The sequence below is a fragment of the Scyliorhinus canicula genome, chromosome 2 (assembly GCF_902713615.1).
Source record: "Scyliorhinus canicula chromosome 2, sScyCan1.1, whole genome shotgun sequence".
Classification (NCBI taxonomy): Eukaryota; Metazoa; Chordata; class Chondrichthyes; order Carcharhiniformes; family Scyliorhinidae; genus Scyliorhinus; species Scyliorhinus canicula.
The window spans coordinates 139,157,745-139,182,995 of NC_052147.1; the positions used below are offsets into that span (position 1 = coordinate 139,157,745).

The 25,251-nt window shown below is 46.9% G+C and overlaps 1 protein-coding gene across 3 annotated transcripts in view; it reads right to left on the bottom strand.

Annotated features, from left to right (window-relative positions):
* The window catches only part of LOC119958607 (fibronectin-like), a 136,352-nt gene extending 111,673 nt beyond the window's left edge, over positions 1-24,679 (bottom strand). For 2 of the 3 annotated variants that reach the window (XM_038787098.1, XM_038787090.1), the window contains exons 1-9: positions 24,343-24,679; positions 21,606-21,734; positions 18,431-18,568; positions 15,174-15,305; positions 13,715-13,852; positions 9,396-9,551; positions 5,794-5,964; positions 4,442-4,618; positions 2,577-2,756 (exon numbers count right to left, since the gene is read on the bottom strand). In XM_038787098.1, the coding sequence (XP_038643026.1) occupies positions 2,577-2,756; positions 4,442-4,618; positions 5,794-5,964; positions 9,396-9,551; positions 13,715-13,852; positions 15,174-15,305; positions 18,431-18,568; positions 21,606-21,734; positions 24,343-24,448 (1,327 nt within the window). In that variant the 5' untranslated portion in view covers positions 24,449-24,679. The remainder of the gene's footprint in view (positions 1-2,576; positions 2,757-4,441; positions 4,619-5,793; positions 5,965-9,395; positions 9,552-13,714; positions 13,853-15,173; positions 15,306-18,430; positions 18,569-21,605; positions 21,735-24,342) is intronic. The other variant, XM_038787106.1, reaches the window with a different exon arrangement.
* Between the last annotated feature and the right edge of the window lie 572 nt (positions 24,680-25,251).

Consider the following 25,251-nt stretch of genomic DNA (forward strand, 5'->3'; position numbering starts at 1 on the left):
ATGGTGAATTTGTGGAATTTACTGCCCCATAGTGTCCAAAGATGTGCAGGTTAGGTGGATTGGCCATGCTAAATTGCCCGTAGTGTAAGGTTAATGGGGGGGATTGTTGGGTTACGGGTATACGGGTTACGTGGGTTTAAGTAGGGTGATCATTGCTCGGCACAACATCGAGGGCCGAAGGGCCTGTTCTGTGCTGTACTGTTCTATGTTCTATAGTGCGATGGAGTCATTATCATTAAATGATTTCAAGAAGGAGATAAATATATTTATGATTTAAAAAACAGATTCAAGGGATTTGGGGGACAGGTCGGTAGGTGGATTTGAGACCAGGAAGAGATCAGTCATGATCTAATTGACTGGCAGAGCAGGCTCGAGGGGCTGAATTGCCTACTTCTGCTCCTAATTCCTATGTCTCCTAAATTGAGTTAAAGTTACAGTCTGCCCTAAAGTATTTGCCACTTATGTTCCCTTTTCAAAATCCTCTTCAGGAACTCCCACAAGTCCCACGAGCTTTCCTTGCAACTTCCAACATGCTCCAACACAAATGAACATGTGCAACCTTGTTCCAATGGTAATATATAGGTTTCCCAAGTGTCACCTCCACCCTCAGTACCTTCTCTCCTGGTCTGAGGAGGAGATTTCAGAGTGTTCCCAGCTATCCATTATTTACCTTGGCTACCACCTGCCTTCCTTTCACGCTTCCACTTCCAATCCTTTTCAAAAGTATGGAGGTTACATAGAATTTAGAATGGCAGAAGGGGGCCATTTGGCCCATCGAGTCTGCACCGGCTCCCGGAAAGAGCACCCTACCCAAGGTTAACACCTCCACCCTATCCCCATAACCCAGCAACCCCACCCAACACTAAGCGCAATTTTGGACACTAAGGGGAATTTATCACGGCCAATCCACCTAACCTGCACATCTTTGGACTGTGGGAGGAAACCGGAGCACCCGGAGGAAACCCACGCACACACGGGGAGGATGTGCAGACTCCGCACAGACAGTGACCCAAGCCGGAATCGAACCTGGGACCCTGGAGCTGTGAAGCGATTGTGCTATCCACAATGCTACCGTGCTTACCGTGATGGAACAACGGTTAAAATGTCTGGATTAGCTCACAATTGTCATTTACAATTGCTGCCTGCCTAGCAGTCTTCACTCTCCGGTCTTCAATATGTGTTCTTAATAAAGAAATTAGGCAGTTCTTAAATTCCTCCAAGGTGATGACCTCTTTTGAGTGCCTTCGTAATGATCCCTCCTGCTTGTTACCTGTTTGTTCCCTTATTTCCCCTTTCTTTTAGTTTTGCTATTACCATTTTGATCCATGGATGAGTAATGGACCTGTGACTTTAATGCAGCCTGTATCTTTAACTCAAGCAGAAGCAATAGCCTGTATCTTTTAGATCATGCAGGAAGAGTATGGAAGTGGGCGGCACGGTGGAGCTGTGGTTAGCACTGCTGCCTACAGTGATGAGGACCCGGGTTCGATCCCGGCTCTAGGTCACTGTCTGTGTGGAGTTTGCACATTCTTCCCATGTTTGCATGGGTTTCACCCCCATAACCCAAAATGTGCAGATTTTTATTATTTTATTATTATTATTGGTATTATTATTATTATTGTTAGGTGAGTTGGCCATGCTAAATTGTCCCTTAATTGGAAAAAAATAACTGGGTACTCTGAGTTTATATTTGAAAAAAAGGAAGAACCAGAAGACATCAGCGATGACTCGATTTGATTGATTTGGCCGGTGGCCAATGAATTGGCTCAAAAGTCTGTGCCCCGCCCGGTGGCCAGCATTGATTGGTTCTGGTCCCGCTGACATGTTTCTCAGTGTCACAAGGCTAGAGTTTGTTTCACTTTCAATTCTATAGGCTGGATGGAGGAATCTAACCAACTCACTCCAGAAATATACAGTTAATTCTCACCAAAGGGCCACTGTGAAAATCTGATAACTCTGCAAAAAAAGAGGTTGATGTGCAAGCAGAGACCAGAATCTGATAACACACTCAAAGAATAAGCTGATGTGAAGCCAGAGGTCTCTCCTGGAAAAGCTGTAGTTAAGATATACTGCTAAGCTGCAATGAAGATAACTACATGCGGTATTCCAAAGACTTTTATCCACAATCATACTGTGAAGGAAGTGCACTAAAGGACTCATCGTCTGAAGCATGGCCTCTTATCTTTACACCTTAATCTTTATTATTTTTCCACCTTCCCCTTCTGTGTTTGGCTGTTTTGTGCATGGATAAAGGGTGGGACAGTTAAAGGGGAGTCAAGGATTATCTTGCATGTAAGCAGCTGTGCTTACTGTATATTTCATATTTATTCTGATTCTAAATTGACAATAATTGTGCTTTGACTTACAAACCTGGTGACTGTAATTATTGGGCAGCCAAAGGCAACAGGTGTCAGGAATTCTTATGAGAATTATTGGTTCATTCACTTGCGTGTTGTGAATTCAGGGCATGTGGGGCTGGAATTGACCGTGCACTTACCCAGGGTGGCATAACACTGATAGCAGAGACTGGGCATGTTCAGAGTTGGTGAGAAGGACTGCGAAGGTTTGAGCCATACCTGCCATTGGACAGAAGCCAAACATCCCATCAGCATCATAGTTAGCAGTTGTTCCACACCACTTCATGCTGTCCCGTCTTCCATCGGATGTGCACTCGGTATAGTTTACCATGTTGTACAGGAATGGAAAGTGACACAATGCACCATTGGAGTTCCCCCCTCGGCTCGGGATGTGAGTGACTAAATGTAACATGAAAGGTGAGCAACAAAGTAAGGAGGGAAAAGAAAATGTCAGTTGTTAACATTTACCAGGGGCAAATTCAAAGGTTTTGAACAGATTTCATCTTCTCCCTACCCCACGCATCTATCCCTTAGCCCTTTACCGAATGAAACAAGTGTACCAGTCAACAGGTCAGATACATCTGATAGGATCCCTTTAAAATAGTCAGTATTACAAAGTATGCCTCGTGCAACTTGTTCTTAGCTGACAGACATTTGGAGTGTTGTTAAATCATTGCGGTCTGCTCTCTAAAAAAAGGTTTGGGATTAATTTAACAAATGCAGGCCTGGGACCGTGAACCATACCTACAAAATGGGGTTCCTTGGGAGTGGTGTATGTGCCATTCCTGTGTTAAGAAATCATTCCTGTTATATCCCCTCGCTGTCCTCCCCAAAACTTTGTCCTGGAATTCACCGCTTACCATCGCTGCCATGGATTGGCGGCCATGAGGCCATCCTTCATGTATGGGATGGTGAGCATTAACAATTCAACCACAGGAGGAAGGGGTGTTACGTCAAACTCCCCTCCTGGGCCTTCCTGTCCCTGCCCCTCTGTCCTGGGCCTGCCTGTAATGACGATAGTGACATTTAAGGGGCATCTTGATAAATACGTGAATAGGATGGGAATAGGGGGATACGGACCCAGGAAGTGTAGAAGATTTGTAGTTTAGTCCGGCAGCATGGTCGGCACGGGCTTGGAGGGCCGAAGGGCCTCTTCCTGTGCTGTACTTTTCTTTGTTCTTTGTATTCCCCCCAGCTGAGCCTGCCTGGATATCCCTCTCATCTTCCCCTCCCCGGATCCCTGCCAGGATTCTTCCCCCTGTGGGTCTGCTGGGGCATTTTTCCCTCTCAGGTCTACTCAGAACTCCCATCCCACCTTCGATCTGCAAGTTCTGTCCTCCTCACACGTGGTTTGCCTGGACCATCCTCCACCCCCCCCCCCCCCCCCCCCCCCGCCCCACCCCGGGTTTGCCTAGGCTTCCCATTCACCAGCCTCCCCCTAGGCTTGTCCTGATTCTGTGTGGGCTTTGTCAGACACACCACCCTCATTCAGGCTTCCGAACTCTTCCCCTCACCCAGGTTCTGTGCATTTCTTGACACCCCGCTCTTAGAAAGCACCTACAGCCATGTGCTGGACTACGCCACCTCCCTGTCATCCAGACTACCCTCAGTTTCCAACCATTCACCTACCAAAGCTGGGCACCCCTCAGGGAGGAGAATGGAGCTGCTCCCTTATGCCTCGCATTACCTGCACATGGCCACTCTGGATTTCACAGACTCCAAAGATACTCAGGAAGGGCTTCCTCACTTGCTGCTCAGAGGAATCTGGGACAAATGGTGCCTCCGGAAAACCCAGACCCGGGACAGTAACCTAAGTTCTGGGACATTCTTATAAAATCTGGGATGGTTGGGCATCCTAGCCTTATCCAGCCCTCAGCCCACAGGGATAATCTTTCCCGGCAGTGAGTTATTAGAGATGGCATTGATCCAGAGATGGCGACCCTGGGAACTAGCTGTGGCTCCTGATCAGTGACTTCGGTGGATGATGATCGGGGTGCAAAACGCACTTAGTGCCTATAAACTTTGCAATCAGGCGGCAATTGTGTCGTGGGAAAATGGGCTCCGGGAATAGCGCCTGAACTTACAAGCATGCTGGTTGCAGAAAGAGTAAGAGCGATCCGTGTCAAAGTGTTTGGTCGTACTGCACCAAAATGTGCCGTCGTTTCGTCCATCGCTCGTGCAGGATTCATAAGTCTTGCCCGTAAACGTGAATGGAAACACACAAGGCTGTCCATTGGAATTCCCTCCATATGTCTGCGTTGCTGATTAACACAGAAAGAATACATTTACAACAGTGATGGGCAAACTCGGCTAGTGAGTGAGCCGCATGAGTAGCCCTCCTTCAATCTCACTGGGCTCAAGATTGAAATCAGGCTTGTTCACTATACATGACCCCATGAATAATGTTAAATACATTTAATACACGCCAAATGTGTAATCATTTACATATTAAATGAACTGTCATCAACTTCACAAATGGCAAAAACAAAATAAATATTTACATTTTGGATGCAGGGCTCTCACAGTCAATGTCGTGTGGATTCAGCACGCACCTCACTTCACTTGCCCTTGCGGTACGTGCGTATCAATTCGGTCATACCAGTACAAAAAGAGACTACTTGGACAGAAATCAGTGGAATGTGGAAAATCCTGCGCGTGTGCAATGGTCATCAAACTGTCTCGTGGGCCGCACTCAGAACCCATATCGGCCGCAAGTGGCCCCTGGGCCGCAGGTTTCCAGCACTGCTTTCACATCCTTCGCAGTCTCAGGATATCCTTTACAAAGTTTTATACTGCAGTGTAGTCATGTTGACTGAGGGTAAGTATTAGCTAGAACACCAGAGATAATTCTTCAAAATATCTTTTATATCCACCAGTGCAGCATCCCCAACCAGAAGATAGCACCTCTGACATTCTGGCATTCCCTCAGCACTCAGGTCCCCTGAGTGGGAACTTGAACCCACAATTCGCTGGCTCTGAAGCAAGAGTGCAGCCCCATTGAGTTACAGCTCAAACAAAACTCCTCATGCTACAAATTAAGTACCGAGTGGTATTTTCTGGCCATTCCCACCTACTCTTTCATCGGGGCAAGCTGTGATGGTGGCGGTTCAGCCTCACCAGAGCACAAAGTTTTTGAGGTCACCCCGCAGAGGCCTCTGGCCAATCACCTTTTCCTTCCTACCGATGTGGGCCCTCCCTGGCCATAGAAACCAAGACTGCTGCCCACCAGGAATGCTGGATGCTTGCAGTGGGGGTATACCCTGTGAACCCCTCAGACCGTAATCTTGCCAACCATGCCACCTAGCAAATTAACAGGCCTGCTGTATAGTCATCTGTAATTGTAACATAGCAAGTATTCCGCAACGATCAACAACACCTGCAGGAGAGTAGAGTCATTTTCTTCTTTTACTTAAGTTGTGATATCCCTAATACTCACGCAATTCACGGCAGCTCACGCCATTATGCATGCAGGTACATAACATACGCGTGCGCCCTTGCTTCTTGAACCACTGCATTCCATCACTGTAGAAGGAACCACCATCACTGACACATTGTTGGGTTTTGTGAGCGACAGGCTGGACTTTAGGCTGTACGTTAAGGTCAACATCTGAAAAGAAGGAACGTGTTTATTTTTTAAGAATAGTTGTCCAACATTTTATTGCTTTTAAAAACAAACATTTGACAGGTAACACTTCCGAGCTGGAGACGCAAAGCAAAGCCGAGACATCAAGTGCTGTCTTGCACATTTTCAGCCACCGGCACCAAGTATTTCCTTGTGACAGATATCAGGTTCTTCAGCAGCTCGGGGTATATGGGAGTTTGGCCAAGGGAGAACAAGGTGCCCATCACATAGTCTACCTGTTTATCCATCTGTTTGAACTGATGGGCAAGCCACAGGCTGATATTCTGACCTGTGGTGCTCAGGGGAAGATTTCCCTTCCCTTCCCTTCAGTTTGAGAATGGGGTTTTAAAAAAGTTACAATGGTGTCTTCTGGCCAAAATGACCAGGGTCCTCAAAGAGATTTTAAAATATAATTACAATGACGCGGACTGCAGTTCCACTGCTTCTCGACTTCCTCGAGATCCTACTGGGCATGGCCACCAAGACTCTTTTTAAAAAAAATATTTTATTAAGGCATATATAATTTTAACAATTTTCAAGAGGACAAAGCAACAAACAACCAAACCCAGCCAACATGGTTTACATACACAATTCCCCAATCCCCCTTCCCCACTAACTATTTTCCACCTCAACCAGCCTCCCATGCCTCCCTCTTTCCCTTTACCTCCAGCCCTTTCTGCTAACAGCTTAATATTCCCCAAAGAAGTTGATAAATGGCTGCCACCTCTGGGTGAACCCTAGCATTGATCCCCTCAGGGCAAACTTGTCCTTTTCAAGCACGGAAGCTCAGTGTTTAGCACTGTTGTTTCACAGCTCCAGGGTCCCAGGTTCGATTCCCACTGCCTGTGTGGAGTCTGCACGTTCTCCCCGTGTCTGTGTGGGTTTCCTCCGGGTGCTCCGGTTTCCTCCCACAAATTCCGAAAGATGTGGGGCGGTATTCTCCGCTCCCGATAAAAATCGGGATGGCCGTCGTGAAATCGGCCGAGGTTCACGACGGCCTCGGGGCCCGCTCCCCGCACCTAATTCACCCCCACCCGGGGGGCTAGGAGCGGGCCTCCATCTTTCCCGGCCGCGACCTTGTCGCGCCAGAAATGATGCGCAAAACACCGCATTTGTAAGTTCATCCGCGCATGCACGGGTTGCCGGTTCCAACCCGCGCTTGCGCGGATGACTTCATCACGCAGACGGCGCGAACCACGCATGCGCGGTGGCCGTCTTTCTCCTCAGCCGCCCGGCAAGACGTGGCGGCTTGTTTTGGACGCTGGCCCGACGATCGGTGGGCACCGATCGCGGGCCTGTCCCCTCCCGAGCACAGTCGTGGTGCTCCTGTGCCAATCGGGCCCCAAATACTGAAAGCTCCCTCCCACCACCTTGAACGGCATCCCACCCAATCCCCTCTCTTTCCCCTTGCTTGAATCACAAAGACCTCGCTCTTGCCCATATTCTTTTTTTTTTCTTTTTTTTATAAATTTAGATTACCCAATTATTTTTTCCAATTAAGGGGCAATTTAACGTGGCCAATCCACCTACTCTGCACATTTCTGGGTTGTGGGGGCGAAACCCACGCAGACACGGGGAGAATGTGCAAACTCCACACGGACAGTGACCCAGAGCCGGGATCGAACCTGGGACCTCAGCGCCGTGAGGCGGTTGTGCTAACCACTAGGCCACCGTGCTGCTCTGTCTTGCCCATATTCAATTGAGATTTAGAACATTAGAACATTACAGTGCAGTACAGGCCCTTCAGCCCTCAATGTTGCGCCGACCTGTGAAACCTATGTAAAGCCCATCTCCACTCTTCCATTATCATCCATGTGTTTATCCAATGACCATTTAAATGCCCTTAATGTTGGCGAGTCCACTACTGTTGCAGGCAGGGCATTCCGCATTCCTACTACTCTCTGAGTAACGAACCTACCTCTGACATCTGTCCTATATCTATCTCTCCTCAATTTGTACCCCGAAAACCAGCCAAATTCCCAAGGATCCCCATAATCGCTCCAATCCCCCCCCCCCAGCAGGTCAGAAATATACAAAAGCACACATAGCGAGACCCGTGCTCCACCCCACCCCCATACTATCTCTTGCCAGTCCCTCAACGCTTTCAACGCCATCGCCAGTGGCTCTATGGCCAAGACAAACAACAGTGGGGAAAGTGGACATCCCTGCCTCGTCCCCCGGTGCAGCCTTAAATAATCCGAGCTCACTTGGTTCATCCCCATGATCGCCACCGGTGTCTGATACAGCAACCGGACCCAGTCCACAAAACCCTGCCCAAACTCAAACCGCCTCAGGGCCTCCCACAAATACTCCCACTTCACCCGATCACAGGCCTTCTGCGCATCCATGGTGACCACCACTTCCACCCCCTTTCCTCGAAGTGCATCATAATGACATTTAGCAGCCTTCTAATGTTCACAGCTAAATGCCTCCCCTTCACAAACCTGGTCTGGTTCTCCCCTATCAGCCCTGGCACACAATCCTTTATTCTCGAGGGCAAGATCTTGGCCAATAGGTTGGCATCTACATTTAGAAGGGAGATTGGCAACACAGTGGCGCAGTGGTTAGCACTGCTGCCTCATGGCACCAAGGTTCCAGGTTCGATCCGGCCCTGGGTCACTGTCTGTGTGGAGTTTGCACATTCTCCCCGTGTCTGCGTGGGTCTCGCCCCCACAACCCAAAGATGTGCAGGGTAGGTGGATTGGTCACGCGGAATTGCCCCTTAATTGGAAAAAGTGAATTAGGTACTCTAAATTTAAAAAATAAGGGAGATTGACCTGTATGACCCACATTGTTCCGGGTTCTTATCCTGCTTCAGGATGAGAGAAATTGAGGCCTAGGACATCTTCGGAAGGAGTGCCCCTCACTCCCTAGCCCCATTAAACGCCCTAAATAGCAGGGGCCCCAGCACTCCTGAAAACTTTTATAGAACTCCACTGGGTACCCGTCCAGCCCCTGGGCCTTGCTTGACTGCATCGCCTTCAGCCGGCCACCAAGAGTCTTGACCGCAGTAACCCACAGGGACCCCAGGCGACATCATAGCCAGATCTTGAAACCCGTTTCTTTGACAATTGGCTGCCTTGGTGACAATGAGTCCTGAGGCCTCAGGGCTACCCATTCAAGCACATGCAATCCTTCCTGCAACACTGTTCAAGTCACCATGTCGATAGCTGTCCAGCTCCTTACTTGATTTAATTTTACATCAATATCACAGGTGTCATTCTCCCCGTGTTTGCGTGGGTTTTGCCCCCACAACCTAAAGAAGTGCATGATAGGTGGATTGGTCATGCTAAATTACCCATTAATTGGAAAAAATGAATTCGGTGTGCTAAATTTATGTTTAAAAATCACAAGTGTACATAGAAGGGATTCGAAACACTATACGTTTTACAGTGAGGGCTAGTCCCCACACTCACCAGAACTCAGATGCAAAGATCCATAATGTTCACACTCCCACTCTCCACGCCCTTTGCCTTTACAGGTACAGTGAAGTGAATTTCCTTGGCTGTCCACCTTGTTCCAGGTGTCTCCAATTCTATAGGCTATCTGGGTATCCTGGTCATTGCACCGGTCTGTATCAGGCAGGGAAAGCAACAATAATGTAACCACATTCAACACATTGTCCACACCTCATTTAATCTATATGGGCCCTTTAATGGAGTTAAAAATTCTGAAGCCACTTCATGGACAAACATTGACCCTCGGAACTTAAGAAGATATTAGAACAGATGACCAAAAACACCAGTTTCCTTCTCCAATGTCCTTCAACTCCCAAATCCATGACAACCTTCCCCATTTACCTCATGCTTGAATTCCTCGATTTAGGTTTCTGGCCTTGCTACAGTATAGAAACAGCTCTTCTCAGAATCAGGAAAGACATCCTGTGTGGCTGGGACAAAGGTAAACTTTCCCTTCTTGATCTACTCAACCAGTTAGTAGCCTTTGACACGTTTTTTTATAAATTCATTTACGGGATGTGGGCATCGCTGGTTAGACCAGCATTTATGCCTATCCCTAGTTACCCTTCAGAAGGTGGTGATGAGTTGTTTCCTTGAACCGCAGCAGTCCTTGAGGTGTAGGTACATCCACTGTGCTGTTAGGAAGTTCCAGGATTGTGCCCCAGCAACAGTGAAGGAACGGCGATATATTTCCAAGTCAAGGTGGTGAGTGACTTGGAGGGGAACCTCCAGGTGGTGGGGTTCCCAGGTATTCGTTTCTCTTGTCCTTCTAAATGGTAGTAGTCGTGGGTTTGGAAGGTGCTGTCTAAGGAACTTTGGTGAGTTACTGCAGTGCATCTTGTAGGTGGCACACAAGGCTGCCACTGTTTGGCAGTGGTGGAGGGTTTGAACGTTTGTGGACGGGGGAGCAATCAAGTGGGCTGCTTTGTCCTGGATAATCTGGAGCTTCTTGAGTGTTATTGGAGCTGCGCTCATCCAGGCAACTAGAGAGTATTCCATTATACTCCTGACTTGTGCCTTGTGGATGGTGGACAGGTTTTGGAGGGTCAGGAGGTGAGTTACTCGCCGTAGAATTCCTAGCCTTTGACCTGCTCTGGTAGCCACAGTTTTTATATGGCTGGTCCAGTTCAGTTTCTGATCAATGGTAACCACCAGGATATTGATTGTGGGGGATTCAGCGATGGTAATGCCATTGAATGTCAAGGTGCGGTGGTTAGATCCTTTCTTGTAGGAGATGGTCATTGCCTGGCACTTGTGTGGCGCGAATGTAACTTGCCATTTGTCAGCCAAAGCCTGAATATTGCTGCATTTGGACATGGACTGCTTCAGTATCTGAGGCGTCGCGAATGGTGCTGAACATTGTGCAATCATCCACAAAAATCCCCACTTCTGACCTTACAATAGAAGGGAGGTCATTGATGGAGCAGCTGAAGATAATTGGGCCTGACTAACCACACCATCTCCTCCAATGACTCTCCACAATTGTCCATCTAGGTGGGACTGCTCTCATCTGGTTCCAGTCGTAGCCAGAGAATCATCTGTGATTGCTTCCCTTTGCACTGTTACCTCTCATGTCCCAGAAGGATCTATCCTTGGTCTCATTGCCCTCTTTCTCATCTACATGCTGTCCTTCACAAAGACCATCCAAAAGCACAAGGTCAGGTTTCATGTGATGTACACTGATGACACCCAAGCTCTACGTCAGCGCCACCTCTCCACTCCTCCGCTGGCTCTACTTTACCAGACAGTTTATCTGAAATCCAATACTGGACGAGCCAAGATGTCTTCCAACTAAATATTGGGAAGTTTACAGACATTTGAGGGACCATTTTTCGGCCATTCCTACTGGCAGGATTTTCCAGTCCTGCCAGCAGCGAACCCCCTCCCCCGACACAGCTGCAGTTTCCCGACGGTGGAGGGTGGATACAGTGGAAAACCCCATTGACAGTGGCGGGACTGGAAAATCCCACTCTGGCCAATGGAGGGATGTCTCCGCAACTGCAGCGCATACCCGGGTAGGGGGAGCCTGCCCATCGTCTTTGGTTCTTAGTTCAGGCACCACACCCTAGTCACTGACTCCATCCTTCCACACGGAAACTGTTTGGGGTTGAACCAGACTGTTCACAACCTGGGTATTGTATTTGACTCTGTGATTAGCTTCCAATAAGATACTTGCACCATCACTGAAACCGTCTGTAGCCACCTCTGTAACATCGCCTCTGTAACATCAACTTTATGTGTGTTGGTGGTGATATATTAACATGGATTGTCATAATCATAGATTCATAGAGTTTCACAGAACAAAGAGAGGCCCTTCAGCCCATCGTATCTGTACCGGCCATCAAGCATCTCTTTATTCTAATCCCATTTTCCAGCACTTGGTCCATAACACTTGCTATGACATTTCAAGTGCTCATCTAAATGCTTCTTAAATGTTGTGAGGATTAGTTAACTAACAGGAAACAAGACGAGATAAATGGGTCATTTTCAGATTGGCAAACTGGCAGACTTTGGATATAGAGGGCATTTTCAAATTGGCAGGCCGTAACTGGTGGAGTGCCAACAGGGATCAGTGCTGGAATCTTAGCTATTTACAATCTTGATTAATGATGTGGATGAAGGGGCCAACTGTACAGCAGCCAACTTTGCCAATAGTATAATGACAGGTAGGAAAGCAAGTTATGAGAGGATACAAAAAGTCTACAAAGGGATATAGCTAGGTTAGGTTATGTGAGAGGATGGACGATTTGGTACCTGGGAGCATAATGTGGGAAAATGTGAGGCTATCCCACTTGGCACGAGGATTAGAAGGGCAGAATGTTATTATAATGGAGAGATTGTGGAACGGTGCGGAACCAAGGGATCTGGGTGTCCTTGTACATGAATCACGGAAAGGTAAGGCTGTAGGTACAGCAAGTAATTCGGAAATTAAATGTATTGTTGGCCTTTATTGAAAGGGGAATGAAGTTTCGATCGAGGGAGGTCTTGCTGCAACTGTATGTTGGTGAGACTGCACTGTGAGTACTGTATACAGTTTTGTTCCCCTTTCCAAAGTAGAGATAAAATTTAATTGGAAGCCGTTCAGAGAAGGTTCCCGAGGCTCATTCCCTGGGGTTACCTTATGAGGAAAGGGTGAACAGGTTGGGCCTATACTCAGTGGAATTTCGAAGAATAAGAGGCGATCTAATTGAAACATAAGGTTCTGAGGGGGGTTGGCAGCGTCGAAAATCTAGAACTGGGAACAGTTTAAGAATAAGGGGTGACCCATTTACGGCAGCAATGAAGAGGAACGTTTTCTTTCAAATGTTGTTGTAGAATTCTCCTCCCCAGAGAGAAAAGGAAGCTGAGTCATTGAAGATATTCACAGTAGAGTTCATTAGATTTTTGATCAACAAGGGAGTTAAAGGTTATTGCGACGGAATGGAGGGGTGGGGGGGCAGGTAGGAAAATGGAATAAAGGTCATAATCAGAGCAGCCAGAACCTTAATGATTAGTGGAACAGGCTTGATGGGCCAAACCTGTTCATTTTTCTTATATTCTTCAGCTCATCTGTTGTGTAAACCTCATCCATGCCTTTAGTACCTCCAGATTTGATTATCCCAATGAACTGGTTTTCCACAGTCTACCTCTCTGTAAATATCCAAATCGTTGCTTCTCATGTTCTAACTCGCAAGCAAGTCCAGTTCACCCATCACCTCACCGTGCTTGCTGTCCTCCACTGACTCCCCATTACGCAAGGCCTTAGGTTTAAAAATTCCTCTTCTTGTTCCAAATCCCTCCAAGGCTTCACCCCTCCCTATCTCTGGGATCTCTTCCAGCCCCAAAAACCTCCTCTCCTTGCAAACCATAAGGACAGGTGGCCAATTAACCTCTGAACCCGCCCGGCTGTTCAATCAGATCACGACTAGTCTATAACTTACCTCCACATCCCTTACCCAAGAAAAATCTACCATTCTCAGTTTTGACGTTTTCAATTGATCCCAAATCTCAATTTTTATTTTTTTGTGTGGGGGGGGGGGAATAGTTCACATTTTGTGTGAAGAGGTGCTTGCTGACATCACGCCTCAACAGCCTCTAATTTGATGTTCATGCTGTTCTGGGCTCACCTGCCACGAGATTGTTTCTCACTATGTAACAAATCAGTTCCTTTAATCATCTTAAATACCTCAAATAGACAGGCTGGGTGTATAAACAGCCATTTCAGTGCTCAATTGGTTTGGTAAAAGGTTCAAATCAAAGCTAGATAAAGTTGCGGAACGGACAAAAGTAGAACCTACTGCGTGAACTGCAGGTGATACGTCCACTGCCCTCTCCCAGACAAGTACACTCCATCATCATCCAGCCTTGGTATGGCCGTTCCCAGGTGTCTCCAACAACATGGCTTGTTCCTTTGACATTGTCGTAGCATCTTTCCGCTGTACAAAAACACAAGGTGCAACAATAGGTTTCTGAGGCAAGTTATCTTTTATCTGTCTCTTCTTGTCTCTTCAGAAAAGACGGTGCCAATCTAGGTCTCTGAGCCTGGGCAGTGAATGCCAGGAACATATTCCGCCATGGAGACTGGTCGGTGCCATCAGCCACCCCAATCCTATCCTGTCATTACATGACCATCTGACACCACTCCACTCACGCGATCAGCTGTGCTACCAATGGCTGTCCTTTGTTCATCCCCAGTTCTATCAATCCCTTACCTGGACTACAATCAGCAGAGATCAACTGAACTCAGGTCCTTCCATGGTTTTGTAAGGCTCAATTGATGTATTGGCTAAATGAGCTTTGCATTTTAGCCCTTTCCATTATCAATCAATATTCTCTCCAAAGATGAAAGTTCTCAAGTCTGATTTTTGCTTACAAGGGAATGAAAGAAATATTTCATTTTTATAGCACTTTTCACAATCTCAGGGTATTCCTTAGTGCCAATGAAGTATATTTTCAAGTGTAGTAATTGTGGCAATTTATAAAACACGGCCAACAATTTGTGCATTCCAAGATCCCAAGTACAGCAACACAATAACCACATAATCTGAATTAGCAATGTCAGGTTGAGGGATAGGTTTTGGCCAAGTCACAAGGGTGAGTGAACTCCCCAGTTTTCTGACATCTCTTATATTCTTGCCTGAGAATTCATCTTCAATATTCCATCGGAGAGACAGTATCTTTGAAAGTGCGCACTCACTCAGTGCTGCACTGGACTATCATCTAAGGCTATGTATTCAAGGCCATCACATGACCATCTCGCCTTCACTGGATAATGCTAACCTGGCATATGGTCAACTGGCTTCCAGTGGACAGTGTTGCTCATCAAGATGGCCACCTGGCCTACACTGACACTGTTGACCATTGTATAGCCAACTACTGGATGGTTCTATTCGGCACTGTAGCTATCATTTGGTCAACTGGCCTCCACTGGACAATGCTGGTCAATGGGCCTCCGCTGGATAGCATCAATAATCATATAAGCCCCTGGATAATGGGGTCCATCACACAGCCAATGTGATCTGTTTCTCCCTGATGGATTTCTCTTCCTATGTTTGAGTATACCAACCTATTCCAATGCACCCACACACTTTGAAACAGAAATATCCGAATCTAATACAACCTCAGTGTTTACCAATCCGAATATGAGGTACAATTACTTAGCAGAATAGTGTTGGATTGAAGGCCAAAAGGTATTGTGCTATGAAAATGGAAACGGTGTCCGCAATTTGGTTTTAATTATGATGTGGAAAGGTCTACCTATTGGCTTGCAGGTCCATTCTCCTTTCCCATTACCAAGGCAAACACACTCCAACATATGGCCAGTTGTCTCATGAGGTCTCCGCCAGGTATCACCAATCTTATAGGACTGACCACCTTCATGGCAGCGATCTGTGAAACACAAGGAGACAACAAGAGTTCATTGTTTTAAATTGTCTTTAAAAATTATATTCAGCACCTGAACAATTGCTCCTGCTCAGAACCCTACATTCCCCATGGGTGTTTCTGAATCGTCCCAAACAAGGCTTGGGCCAATCTAAGTGTGCTGGGTTTAATACACCCCTGCCCCTTTCACTTCACAGTGCTACTCTAGAATAGAAACCAAAGTAATTAGGCCATGCACAATAACCTGGATTATTGAGGGAACAAACAAGCATTGCCAGATAAATGTCAGCAGGACAAGACAATGGAGGAGCAGTCCTGGGAAGAGTTTTGGAAAAGGATTTCTGAGAGACTGGAGGAGGATCCTGGAAAGCAGGAAGAAGCAGTATGGGAATTGGACATGAGAGTCAGGAATTGGGGAGGTGTCTATGGTTTTGGAAGGGCAGTCAGGGTTTGGGAGGATTCGGAGTTTGAGGGAGTCAGGGATTGGGAAGATGTCTGGGGGAGTCTGGGGTTTGTGTGGGGGGAGTAAGGGTTTGTGGAGGGGGTGGAGTTAGGGATTGGGGAGGAATCTAGGATTTGGGGAGGAGTCAGATTTGGAGAGTTGTGTGGGATTTGAGGGAGGCGTTTGAGATTTGGAGAAGTCAGGGATTTAGGGAAGTGGCCTGAGATTTTGGAGATGAGTCTGAGATTTGGGGAGGAGTCCAGGATTTGAGTAGGAGTCTGTCAATTGGGGGAGGTTTCTGTGATTTGGGGAGGAGTCTGAGATTGGGGGAGGAGTCTAAGATTGGGGGAGGAGTCTGAGATTGGGGGAGGAGTCTGAGATTTGAATTGTGGTGTCTAGATGTTGGAGGAATCAGGGACTGGAGGACTTTATGGTTTAGTGGTTTGGCAGAGGCTTCTGAGATTTGGGGGAGGGATCAGTTGGTTGGAGGGGTCTGGGATTGGGGAGAAAATTAGGATTCGGGAAGCTGAGTCTGGGATTAGGGGAGGACAAATCTGGGATTGGGGTGGAATCTGCAATTGGGGAGGAGTCTGGGATTAGACTGCAGTATGGGATTGGGGAGGTGTCAGGGGTTGGGGAAGTCAGGGTCTGGGATTGGGAAGGACAAATTGGGGAAGTCTAGAATTGGGCAAATGCCTGGGATTTGGGGCGGAGTCAGGGATTTTGGGGCAGAGTCAGGGATTTTTGGGCAGAGTCAGGGATTTTGGGGCGGAGTCAGGGATTTGGGGGAGGAGTCTGATATTTACGCAGGCGTCGGTGATATGGGGTTGGAGTCAGGGATTTGGAGTTGCAGTCTGAGGTTTGGGAGAGGATTCAAGGATTTGGGAGAGGTTTAAGGTTTGGGGACATCAAGCATTTGGCGGTGGTTTCTGAGATTTTGGGGAGGAATCAGAGATTTGGGAGAGGTGTCGGACTTGGGGAGGAATCAGATGTGGAGAGGAGTCAGGGATTTGGGGAGGAGTCAGGGATTGGGGAGGTGTCTGAGGTTTAGAGTGGAGTCTGGGATTTGCAGGTGTCAGGGATTTGGGGGAGGAGTCTAAAATTTGCGGAGTAGTCTGGGATTTGAGGGAGATGTCAGGGGTTTGGGGGATAATCTGACATTGGGAGATGAGTCTGAGATTTGGGGGAGGTATCTGAGATTTGGGAGGCATCAGGCATGTGGGGAGAAGAGGCAAGAGAATTTGAAAAGTAGTCTGAAATTTGGGGATGGAGTTAGGGGTTTGGGGGAGGAGTCAGGGATTTGAGGAGGAGTCTGGGATTTGGGGAGGAGTCTCGGATTTGGGGGAGGGGTCTGGTTTTGGAGCAGGATCTGGTATTTGGGGGCGGGGTCAAGGATTTGGGAGAGGGGTCTTGGTTTTGGGGAGGAGTCTGGAACTTGGACAGGAGTCTGGGAGTTTTAGGAGGTGTCAAGGAGTGTGCGGAGTCTGGAAGTGGGGGGAGTCTGGGAATTGGAGGACGACTCTGAGATTTGTGGGTGGAGCCAGGGAGTTGAGGGAGATGTCTAAGAGGTGGGAGGAGTCTGGGATTTGAGGGAGGAGTCAGTGATTATGGGGAGGAGTCTGACATTTGGGGAGGAATCTGACATTGGGGAGGAGTCTGACATTTGGGGAGGAGTCTGACATTTGTGGGTGGTATCAGGGATTTAGGGGAGTAGTCTGGAATTTTGGGGAGAAGTTTGATTTGGGGAGGAGTTTAAGATTGGGGGATGAGTTTGAGATTTTAGGGAAGTGCCTGGGATTTGGGAAGGAGTCAGGGGTCTGGGAAGGAATCTTAGATTTGGGGAAGGAGTTTGAGATTTTGGTTGATGTGACTGGATGTGGAGGAGTCAGGGATTGGAGAAGTTTGTCTGTTAGTGCTTTAGTGGAGGCTTCTGAGATTTTGATGAGGGATCCACAAATTGGAGAAGTCTGGATTTGAAGGAGGAGTCTGAAATTGAAGAAGGAGGGACTGGGATTGGGGATGAATTTAGAATTGGGAAGGAAGGATCTGGGATTGCGGGGGAGGAGTCTGGGATTGCCTGGGATAGGATAGGAATCTGCAATTGGGGGAGGAGTCTGGGATTAGGATGGAGTCTGAGATTGGAGAGGAGTCGTGGACTGGGAAAGGAGGGGTCTGGGATTGGGGAGGGTGGAGTCTGGAATTTGGGGAGGAGGAGTCTGGGCATTGGAGGAAAATTCCAGAATGGAGATTCTTACTGACATGTGATAGAGAAAGAGAGGATAGTGTTTATCTGGAAGTGATGGGTTTATATTAGGGGATGGGTGAGGGTTATAAAGGTGTGGATGGGGTTCAGTGTGAACAAAACCTTATTTGAAAATATCCATTAACGGACAAGATCTGGCAAGATCTTGATTCATCTTAAAAATCCAAACTCTGCTGACATTGAGAGGACAAAATAAGGGAGCTTCCTCCTTTCTCTCCCCTTCTGAAAGATACACCTCAATGTGAGGACGGATGAAAATGTGAGGAGTCTACTGGGTCTTTGAAAAGATCAACTTGCATAAACACTGAAGTGAATGTATATTTAGGAGAGATTTCTTTGGCAGCTTAGAATAGATAGATGTCTGTAATAACACTGTCCCCCTCGCCCATCAAATTCCCTTCAATGCTCCACACTTGTTCCTCTTACTTGCAATGGTACAGCTGATCCTTCCCCTGCCAGCTCCGATACAGGTGCAGTCCCAAATCATACCATCCTTCGGGCGTTCCCAAGTTTCGCCGACACGTTGCTGGTTGCCAGTGTACTGGTCATAGCACATTTCTTCAACTGCACAAATCAAAACACAGTCACAGTCAAATCCATCCTCTTGGGAGGTTCTTTCCACCCAGAAGTGACTCTCTGTGCAATCATGCATGCCCCACCAAACCCAACCTACCGCTAGTTTTGTCCATTCCTCTCTTGAGGGATATAATGCCAGGGCACAAGAGGTTGCTGGCACCACAACCCAGTCCAGTCAGCTTGGCCTATGACATGAGTGCCAATTTGGGCCCCACTTCGATATCTAACCAAGTAGCTGTGCCATAAAGCTGCAAGATATCTGTTTTGTTTCCCTGTCCAAGGACATTAAAATGAAAGTACGAGCATTTAGGTAACGCCTTCTGGGATGTTCTCAGGCACTTTTACAGCCAGTGAAATGTAGTCACAGCTGTAATACAGAGGATTGCAGCAGCCAATTTGTGCGCAGCAAGCTCCCACTCATATCAATGCGATAATCACCACATTTTTGTGATGCAGAGTTTTGGATGAATATTGGCCAGGGCACCAGGAGAAAATGCCCCTCCCTCTGCTCTACGAAATCAGTATGAGATATTCTATGTCTGCCTGAGAGTGATGGAACATCATTTCAGTATCGCAGCTGAAAGGCAGTGCAGCACTCCCTCAGTACTGCACTGGAGTGTCAGCCTGGACCTTGTGTCTCTATTGTGAAATGAGACTTGTATACACAATCTTCAGCAAAGCTGTAGGTATATTTCAAAACTGTCTCCAGCCACCATACTCTATTTATTTTACCCATAATTCAGCAAATCTTTGCTCAAAATTGAGAAATTTAGTGGAAAACACTGTAATCTGGTACTATAATATGCCATGACAGTACTTTGGGACTGTAACACAGGGACTGTGCACTGTTACTGTAACAAACTGTAATTACACACTAGTACTGTAACCTACTGGGACTGTACACTGATACTGTTAACGTAGAACGTAGAACAGTACAGCACAGAACAGGCCCTTCGGCCCTCGATGTTGTGCCGAGCAATGATCACCCTACTCAAACCCACGTATCCACCCTATACCCGTAACCCAACAACCCCCCCTTAACCTTACTTTTTAGGACACTACGGGCAATTTAGCATGGCCAATCCACCTAACCCGCACATCTTTGAACTGTGGGAGGAAACCGGAGCACCCGGAGGAAACCCACGCACACACGGGGAGGACGTGCAGACTCCACACAGACAGTGACCCAGTCGGGAATCGAACCTGGGACCCTGGAGCTGTGAAGCATTTATGCTAACCACCATGCTACCGTGCTGCCCATGTAATTGTACACTGGCACTAACATATTTATTGTACATTGGTACTGTAATACACTGGGACAATATACTTCAACTGCAATGCACTGGGACTGTGCACGGGTACTGTAATATACTGTTACTGTATACTGCTACTCTAAAATGCTGTTTTGTACATTAGTACTGTAATGTACTGGTTCTATACACTGACAGTGTAATACACTGGGACCATACACTTATACTGCAAAACACTGATAGTGTACACTGGTACTGTCATGCAATGGGACTGTAAACTTATACTATAATACACTGGGACTGCACACTGGTACTGTAATATACTGTTTTAGTACAGTGATTCTCTAATGTACTGAAACTGCACACTAGTGCTGTAATATTTTTTAAAATAAATTTAGAGTATCCAATTCTTTTTTTCCAATTAAGGGGCAATTTAGCGTGTCGAATCCACCTACCCTGCATATCTTTAGGTTGTGGGGGCAAAATCCACGCAAACACGGGGATAATATGCAAACTCCACATGGCCAGTGACCCAGAGCCGGGACCGAACCTGGGACCTCGGCGCTGCGAGGCAGCAGTGCTAACCACTGCACCACTGTGCTGCCCCTACTCATGCTGTAATGTATTGTTACTGTACACCAGTATGTAAAATACTGCTATTGTACACTGGTACTGTACTGGATCTGTACACTGGTACTGTAATACACTGAAACAATACACTTAAACTGCAAACCACTGGTAATGTACACTGGCACTGTAATGTGCTGTTACTGTACACTGGTACTATAATATACTGTTACTGTACACTGGTACTGTAATGCACTGAGTCTATAGTGGAACTGTAATATACTGTTACTGTACATTGGTACTGTAATAGAACATAGAAAAATATGCTGGTATTATATACTGATGCTGTAATGCACTGGGACAGTACACCTGGAATGTACAATACTGCTACAGTATACTGATACTGTAATTTACTGTTACACTGGGATACTGTAATGCATTGTAATTGTAGTACACATGGACTGTAACATAGTGTCACTGTACACTGGTATCTGAATGCACTGGGACGGTACATTGGTACTGTAATGCAGTACACTGGTACTGTATTATACTATTACTGTACAGTGATACTGTAATGCCATATGATACCAGTTCACTGAGACTGTAATATACCATTACTGTGTACTGATACTGTAATTGTTTTGCAGTACACTGGTACGGTAATGCTCTAGGGCTTTATGGTGATACTGTAAGGCACTGGGACTGTACATTGTGACTGTAATGTATTGTAATATAGTGTTACAGTACATTGGTATTGTGATGTACTGTTACAGTAGTGTTGGTGTAATGCATGGTAATCCCAGTACACTGGGACTGTACTATACTGTTACTGTACACGCATCCTGCAATATGTTGTTACTGTACACTGGTACCGTAATGCACTGGGGCTGTACAGTGATACTGTAATGCATAAGACTGTACACTGGGACAGTAATATACTGTTACTGTACACTGGGACCGCATTACTGTTATTGTGCACTGGTACACTGGAACTGTACAGTGGTACTGTAATACACTAGGACTCTACACTGGGATTGGATATTGGTGTGCTAACACATTGGGAATGTCTGCTGTTACTCTGTGTTTAAGGAATGCAAGAAACATTTACTTTTCCATCTGCAGGGACCTTGAATACTTAGAGATAGCGCTGGACACCAAGATTCATTCTCAGGAACCCAGTGACACTGACTCCTTAACTGCTGCCTTACCGTCAGGTTTCGATTCACAACTCCAGCCTCGACCTGCTCCGTAACAGGTACAGATCATGACACGGCCCAGATAAGTACGTTCCCATTGCTGGTTAACATGGTAAACCTTCCCATTGTCTGAGCAATAATCTAAATGGGGAGAGAGAAAATACAAAGACCAAACATATTACAATATGAAAAACACTGCAAACATTCAGCAAGCTGAATGCCATTCATGGAGTGGACATGCACAATTGTGTTTCAGATGTGAAAGCCTTATTTCTGAAGGAGCCACAAGGGGAACATGAACTTACCTCCGGAGGGGTTTAAACAGAGTCAACATGTCAGGACTCCAGCCGATTCTGGTATACAGTCACCGACTTGAAACACATTGGCTAAATTTTACCAACTTTGAAAATACCCGGGAGCAGGACCACATCCAGCCAACAGGCCGTAACTCATCTATCGGCGTCATTGTACATGGAGGGGTCTGGTTTAATACAGTTGGCTGGACAGCTGGTTTGTGATGCAGAGCGAGGGCAACAGCTATGCCTTCTCAACCTTGCCCCTCACCTGAGGTATGGTGATTCTCAGGTTAAATCACCACCAGTCAGTTCTCCCTCCTCAAAGGGGAAAGCTGCCTATGGTCATCTGGGACTATGACAACTTTACTTAGTTTCACTAAGGTGGCAGTGTTCATTTTGTCTTTCAGGAGCTCAGACCTCCTGCTGCGCTCCCTCGCCTTCTGTGAGTAGACAAACTGCAGACAAAGAGGGTCCCGTGCACCCACCCACCCCAACCCCCTAAACTCTTTGAATTGGCTCAATTCTTAAATTCAAGTCTGCCTACTACAAGTGCCACCAGAGCTTCCCATCATTTTCTATTTTTAATTCACATTTCTGTCACCTGCAGTTTTTTCCTGAGTTAACTCTCTGTTTTCTTTATAAATGTTCTTTTTCACCCAGCCAATCCATTAGGATTATACTGGTCTGCCCCATGTCGTCAAACCAGAACCCAACTTACACTGTCATGTCCCTAATTCTTCCCTTTTAAAGGAGCAGTTCTGTCAAAAAACTGAAAACTCTTAACTTAAGAAAGGGAAACTGTGTGAGCTCAATTGCATATGATTTCGTCTCACAGATGCAGACCGACCAGATGAGTGTGAAGCCATTCAAGAGGGTGCGGAAAAGATTCACAAAAATGGTCCAAGAGATGAGGTGCTTCAGTAGACCGGAGGAGCTGAGCCCGTTCTCTATGGAGAGGTGTTCAAACTCATGAGGGATCTGGACAGAGTATCACACAATCTTACAGTGCAGTTCAAAGGAGGCTATTTGCCCCATTCAGTCCAGACTGGTTCGCTTAAGAGCATTCTGCCGGTCCCACTCCCCTGCCTTATCTCCCTAACCTAACACATTCTCTTCTTTTCAGACAGCATTCCAATTCCCTGTTGAATACCTCGGTCGAATCCACCTCCACCACCCTCTCACCAAATTTGTTTCAGACTCCAACAGCCCTCTGGGTGAAAGAAATTTTCCTTGCATCACTTTTACTCTTTTGGCCTATTATTTTGAATCTGTACCCCCCCCCCCCCCCCATCCCCCATTTCTTGACATACTCAAGTGGGAACAGTCTCTCGCTATTTATCCTGTCCATTACCCTCAGTATCTGGAATATCCTCTATTAAGTCTCCTCTCAGCCTTCTTTTCTCCAAAGGAAACAGACCTAACCGCTTTGCTCTAACCTCGTAGCTACAGAGTGGGCAGGGGGAAAAGTGTCCCCAGTGGCGGATTGTTGAGTGGTTAGGATCTGGACTGCTCTACATGGGAGTGTGGTGCACAGACAGAGAATTAGCCGTAAACTAAACTGCTACAGGACCATGGGGCAAACAAGTGGATCTGATGGCTTTGGTTGCCGAAGAGCTGGGTCAAAGGTGCCACTTTGAAGAATGACTACGCGTGTGAGGCAGCAAGTAAGACTCCAAACAGTAAGGTTTTTCCCCCAATTAATAGCAAGATGTAGCAACCAAACAAAAACAATCCCAGATGCTGCAAATTTTAAATAAATACAAGAATATGTTGCAATAACTGGGTAGGTCAGGAAACATCTGTGGAGTGAGGGTGGGGTGGGGGAATCAGGGCTATGGTCCTTTTGTCCAGATTGCCCTCAAAATCCGTCATGGAAACTTAAACTATGGTTGAACGTAAAGGGGGAGAGGAAATGTCGGGGGGTCCACAACATGCTTTTTTAACTTGCTGTAGGAGGGTTTAAATAAACTCTCACAGCCCAAACAAGATAGCACAAAAGTCCTGCTAACATGCGCTTGATCCCCGATTAACCCCTTTGTGCTGTGCACCCCACTGCCCATCCAAGTCTGAAGCCACCCTCCAGAGACCGTTCGGCCCTTCGTGCCCGTTCCCACCTATTTCAAAGCTACTAGGAAACATACGCGGCCATATTACTCGTCAGAACACAAGAAACGTGCCGTTTGTTGCAAACACAAAAGTCGATGCACTCCGCATTTGAAGCATTTTATAAACCTCGGCGAGACAGGTAAAGAGCATTCTAAACTCCTCCTGAACATGCCATCCCACATTAACTTGTGCTTTTGTTGCACAGCTCGGCACCACACCCCCAGGGGAGTTCAATGCCCTTTTTCAGAGGAGTTTTTAAAATAGCAATTTTAAAGAAAAGGTCCACGGTTTTTTTTACATTAAAAGTTTTGTTCTACAGAATTGAAAAAAAAAGTTGCAAGACTTACTTTGATTCCCATCGAAGGTGTTCTGGCCACTGACTGCACTCAGAGACACGGCCAGGAGGAAGACCCGGAGAGTGGAGTGGCACATCTTCCAGGGACCAGCTGGCATCACCGCCCACCACCCCCCAAATACCCCACTCCCTTCTTCACAGCTCAGACGAGACACCCACAAGCCCCAGGGACCCTGGGAGAGGAAAGACAAGCAGGTACTGGCACAAGGGTGATGGGGTACAGGAGCAGGGAGAGAGAGGGAAAGGCTGGCTCAGTAAGGAATCCCAGCCACCTCTCTCGTCCACTACACCTTTGAACAGGGAGTAAATGAATGTTTGACTCTGCAGCCCCCTTTATAACATTAGCTGGGAAGGATGGGTGGGATCTTGGAGTTCGGGGGGGTGGGGGAGGAAAGGGAGGGGTCTCACTCGGGCCACATCAATAATATTTACAAGTCTGCCTCTGACATCACTGGAGGAATTATTGGGACTTTTTTTTAAAAACTTGTTCAGCCGCAGACGCAACGCATCTTTCTTAAAGGAGCCACCGCATCATCCTTCAGACAGCACAAAACCCACCCCAAATAAAGGAAGGGTCTGCAGAGGATGATTCACTGCTCGTCTGCAAATACAGGAAATTCACGCCGAAGTATGGGATGTGCTGTGTGTAAAAAAAAACAGCCGGATTTAACTCAACTCAGTTTCTTGCCAGCTGTTTACTTGCAGCTTGACTTTACTGAATAACTTGACACATGATTGGTGAGAAGGGTTGAGAAATGTTTCTTTAAGGTCCACCTGAACCGGGGGGGGGGAGATGCGCCTTTCGATCTCAAATGGTGAAAGAGGCGGGATACTGGTCTTCGACAAGGCGAAGACATGATTAAGCAAATCATAAAGTTTCCCGGTTTCATCACATCTGTGT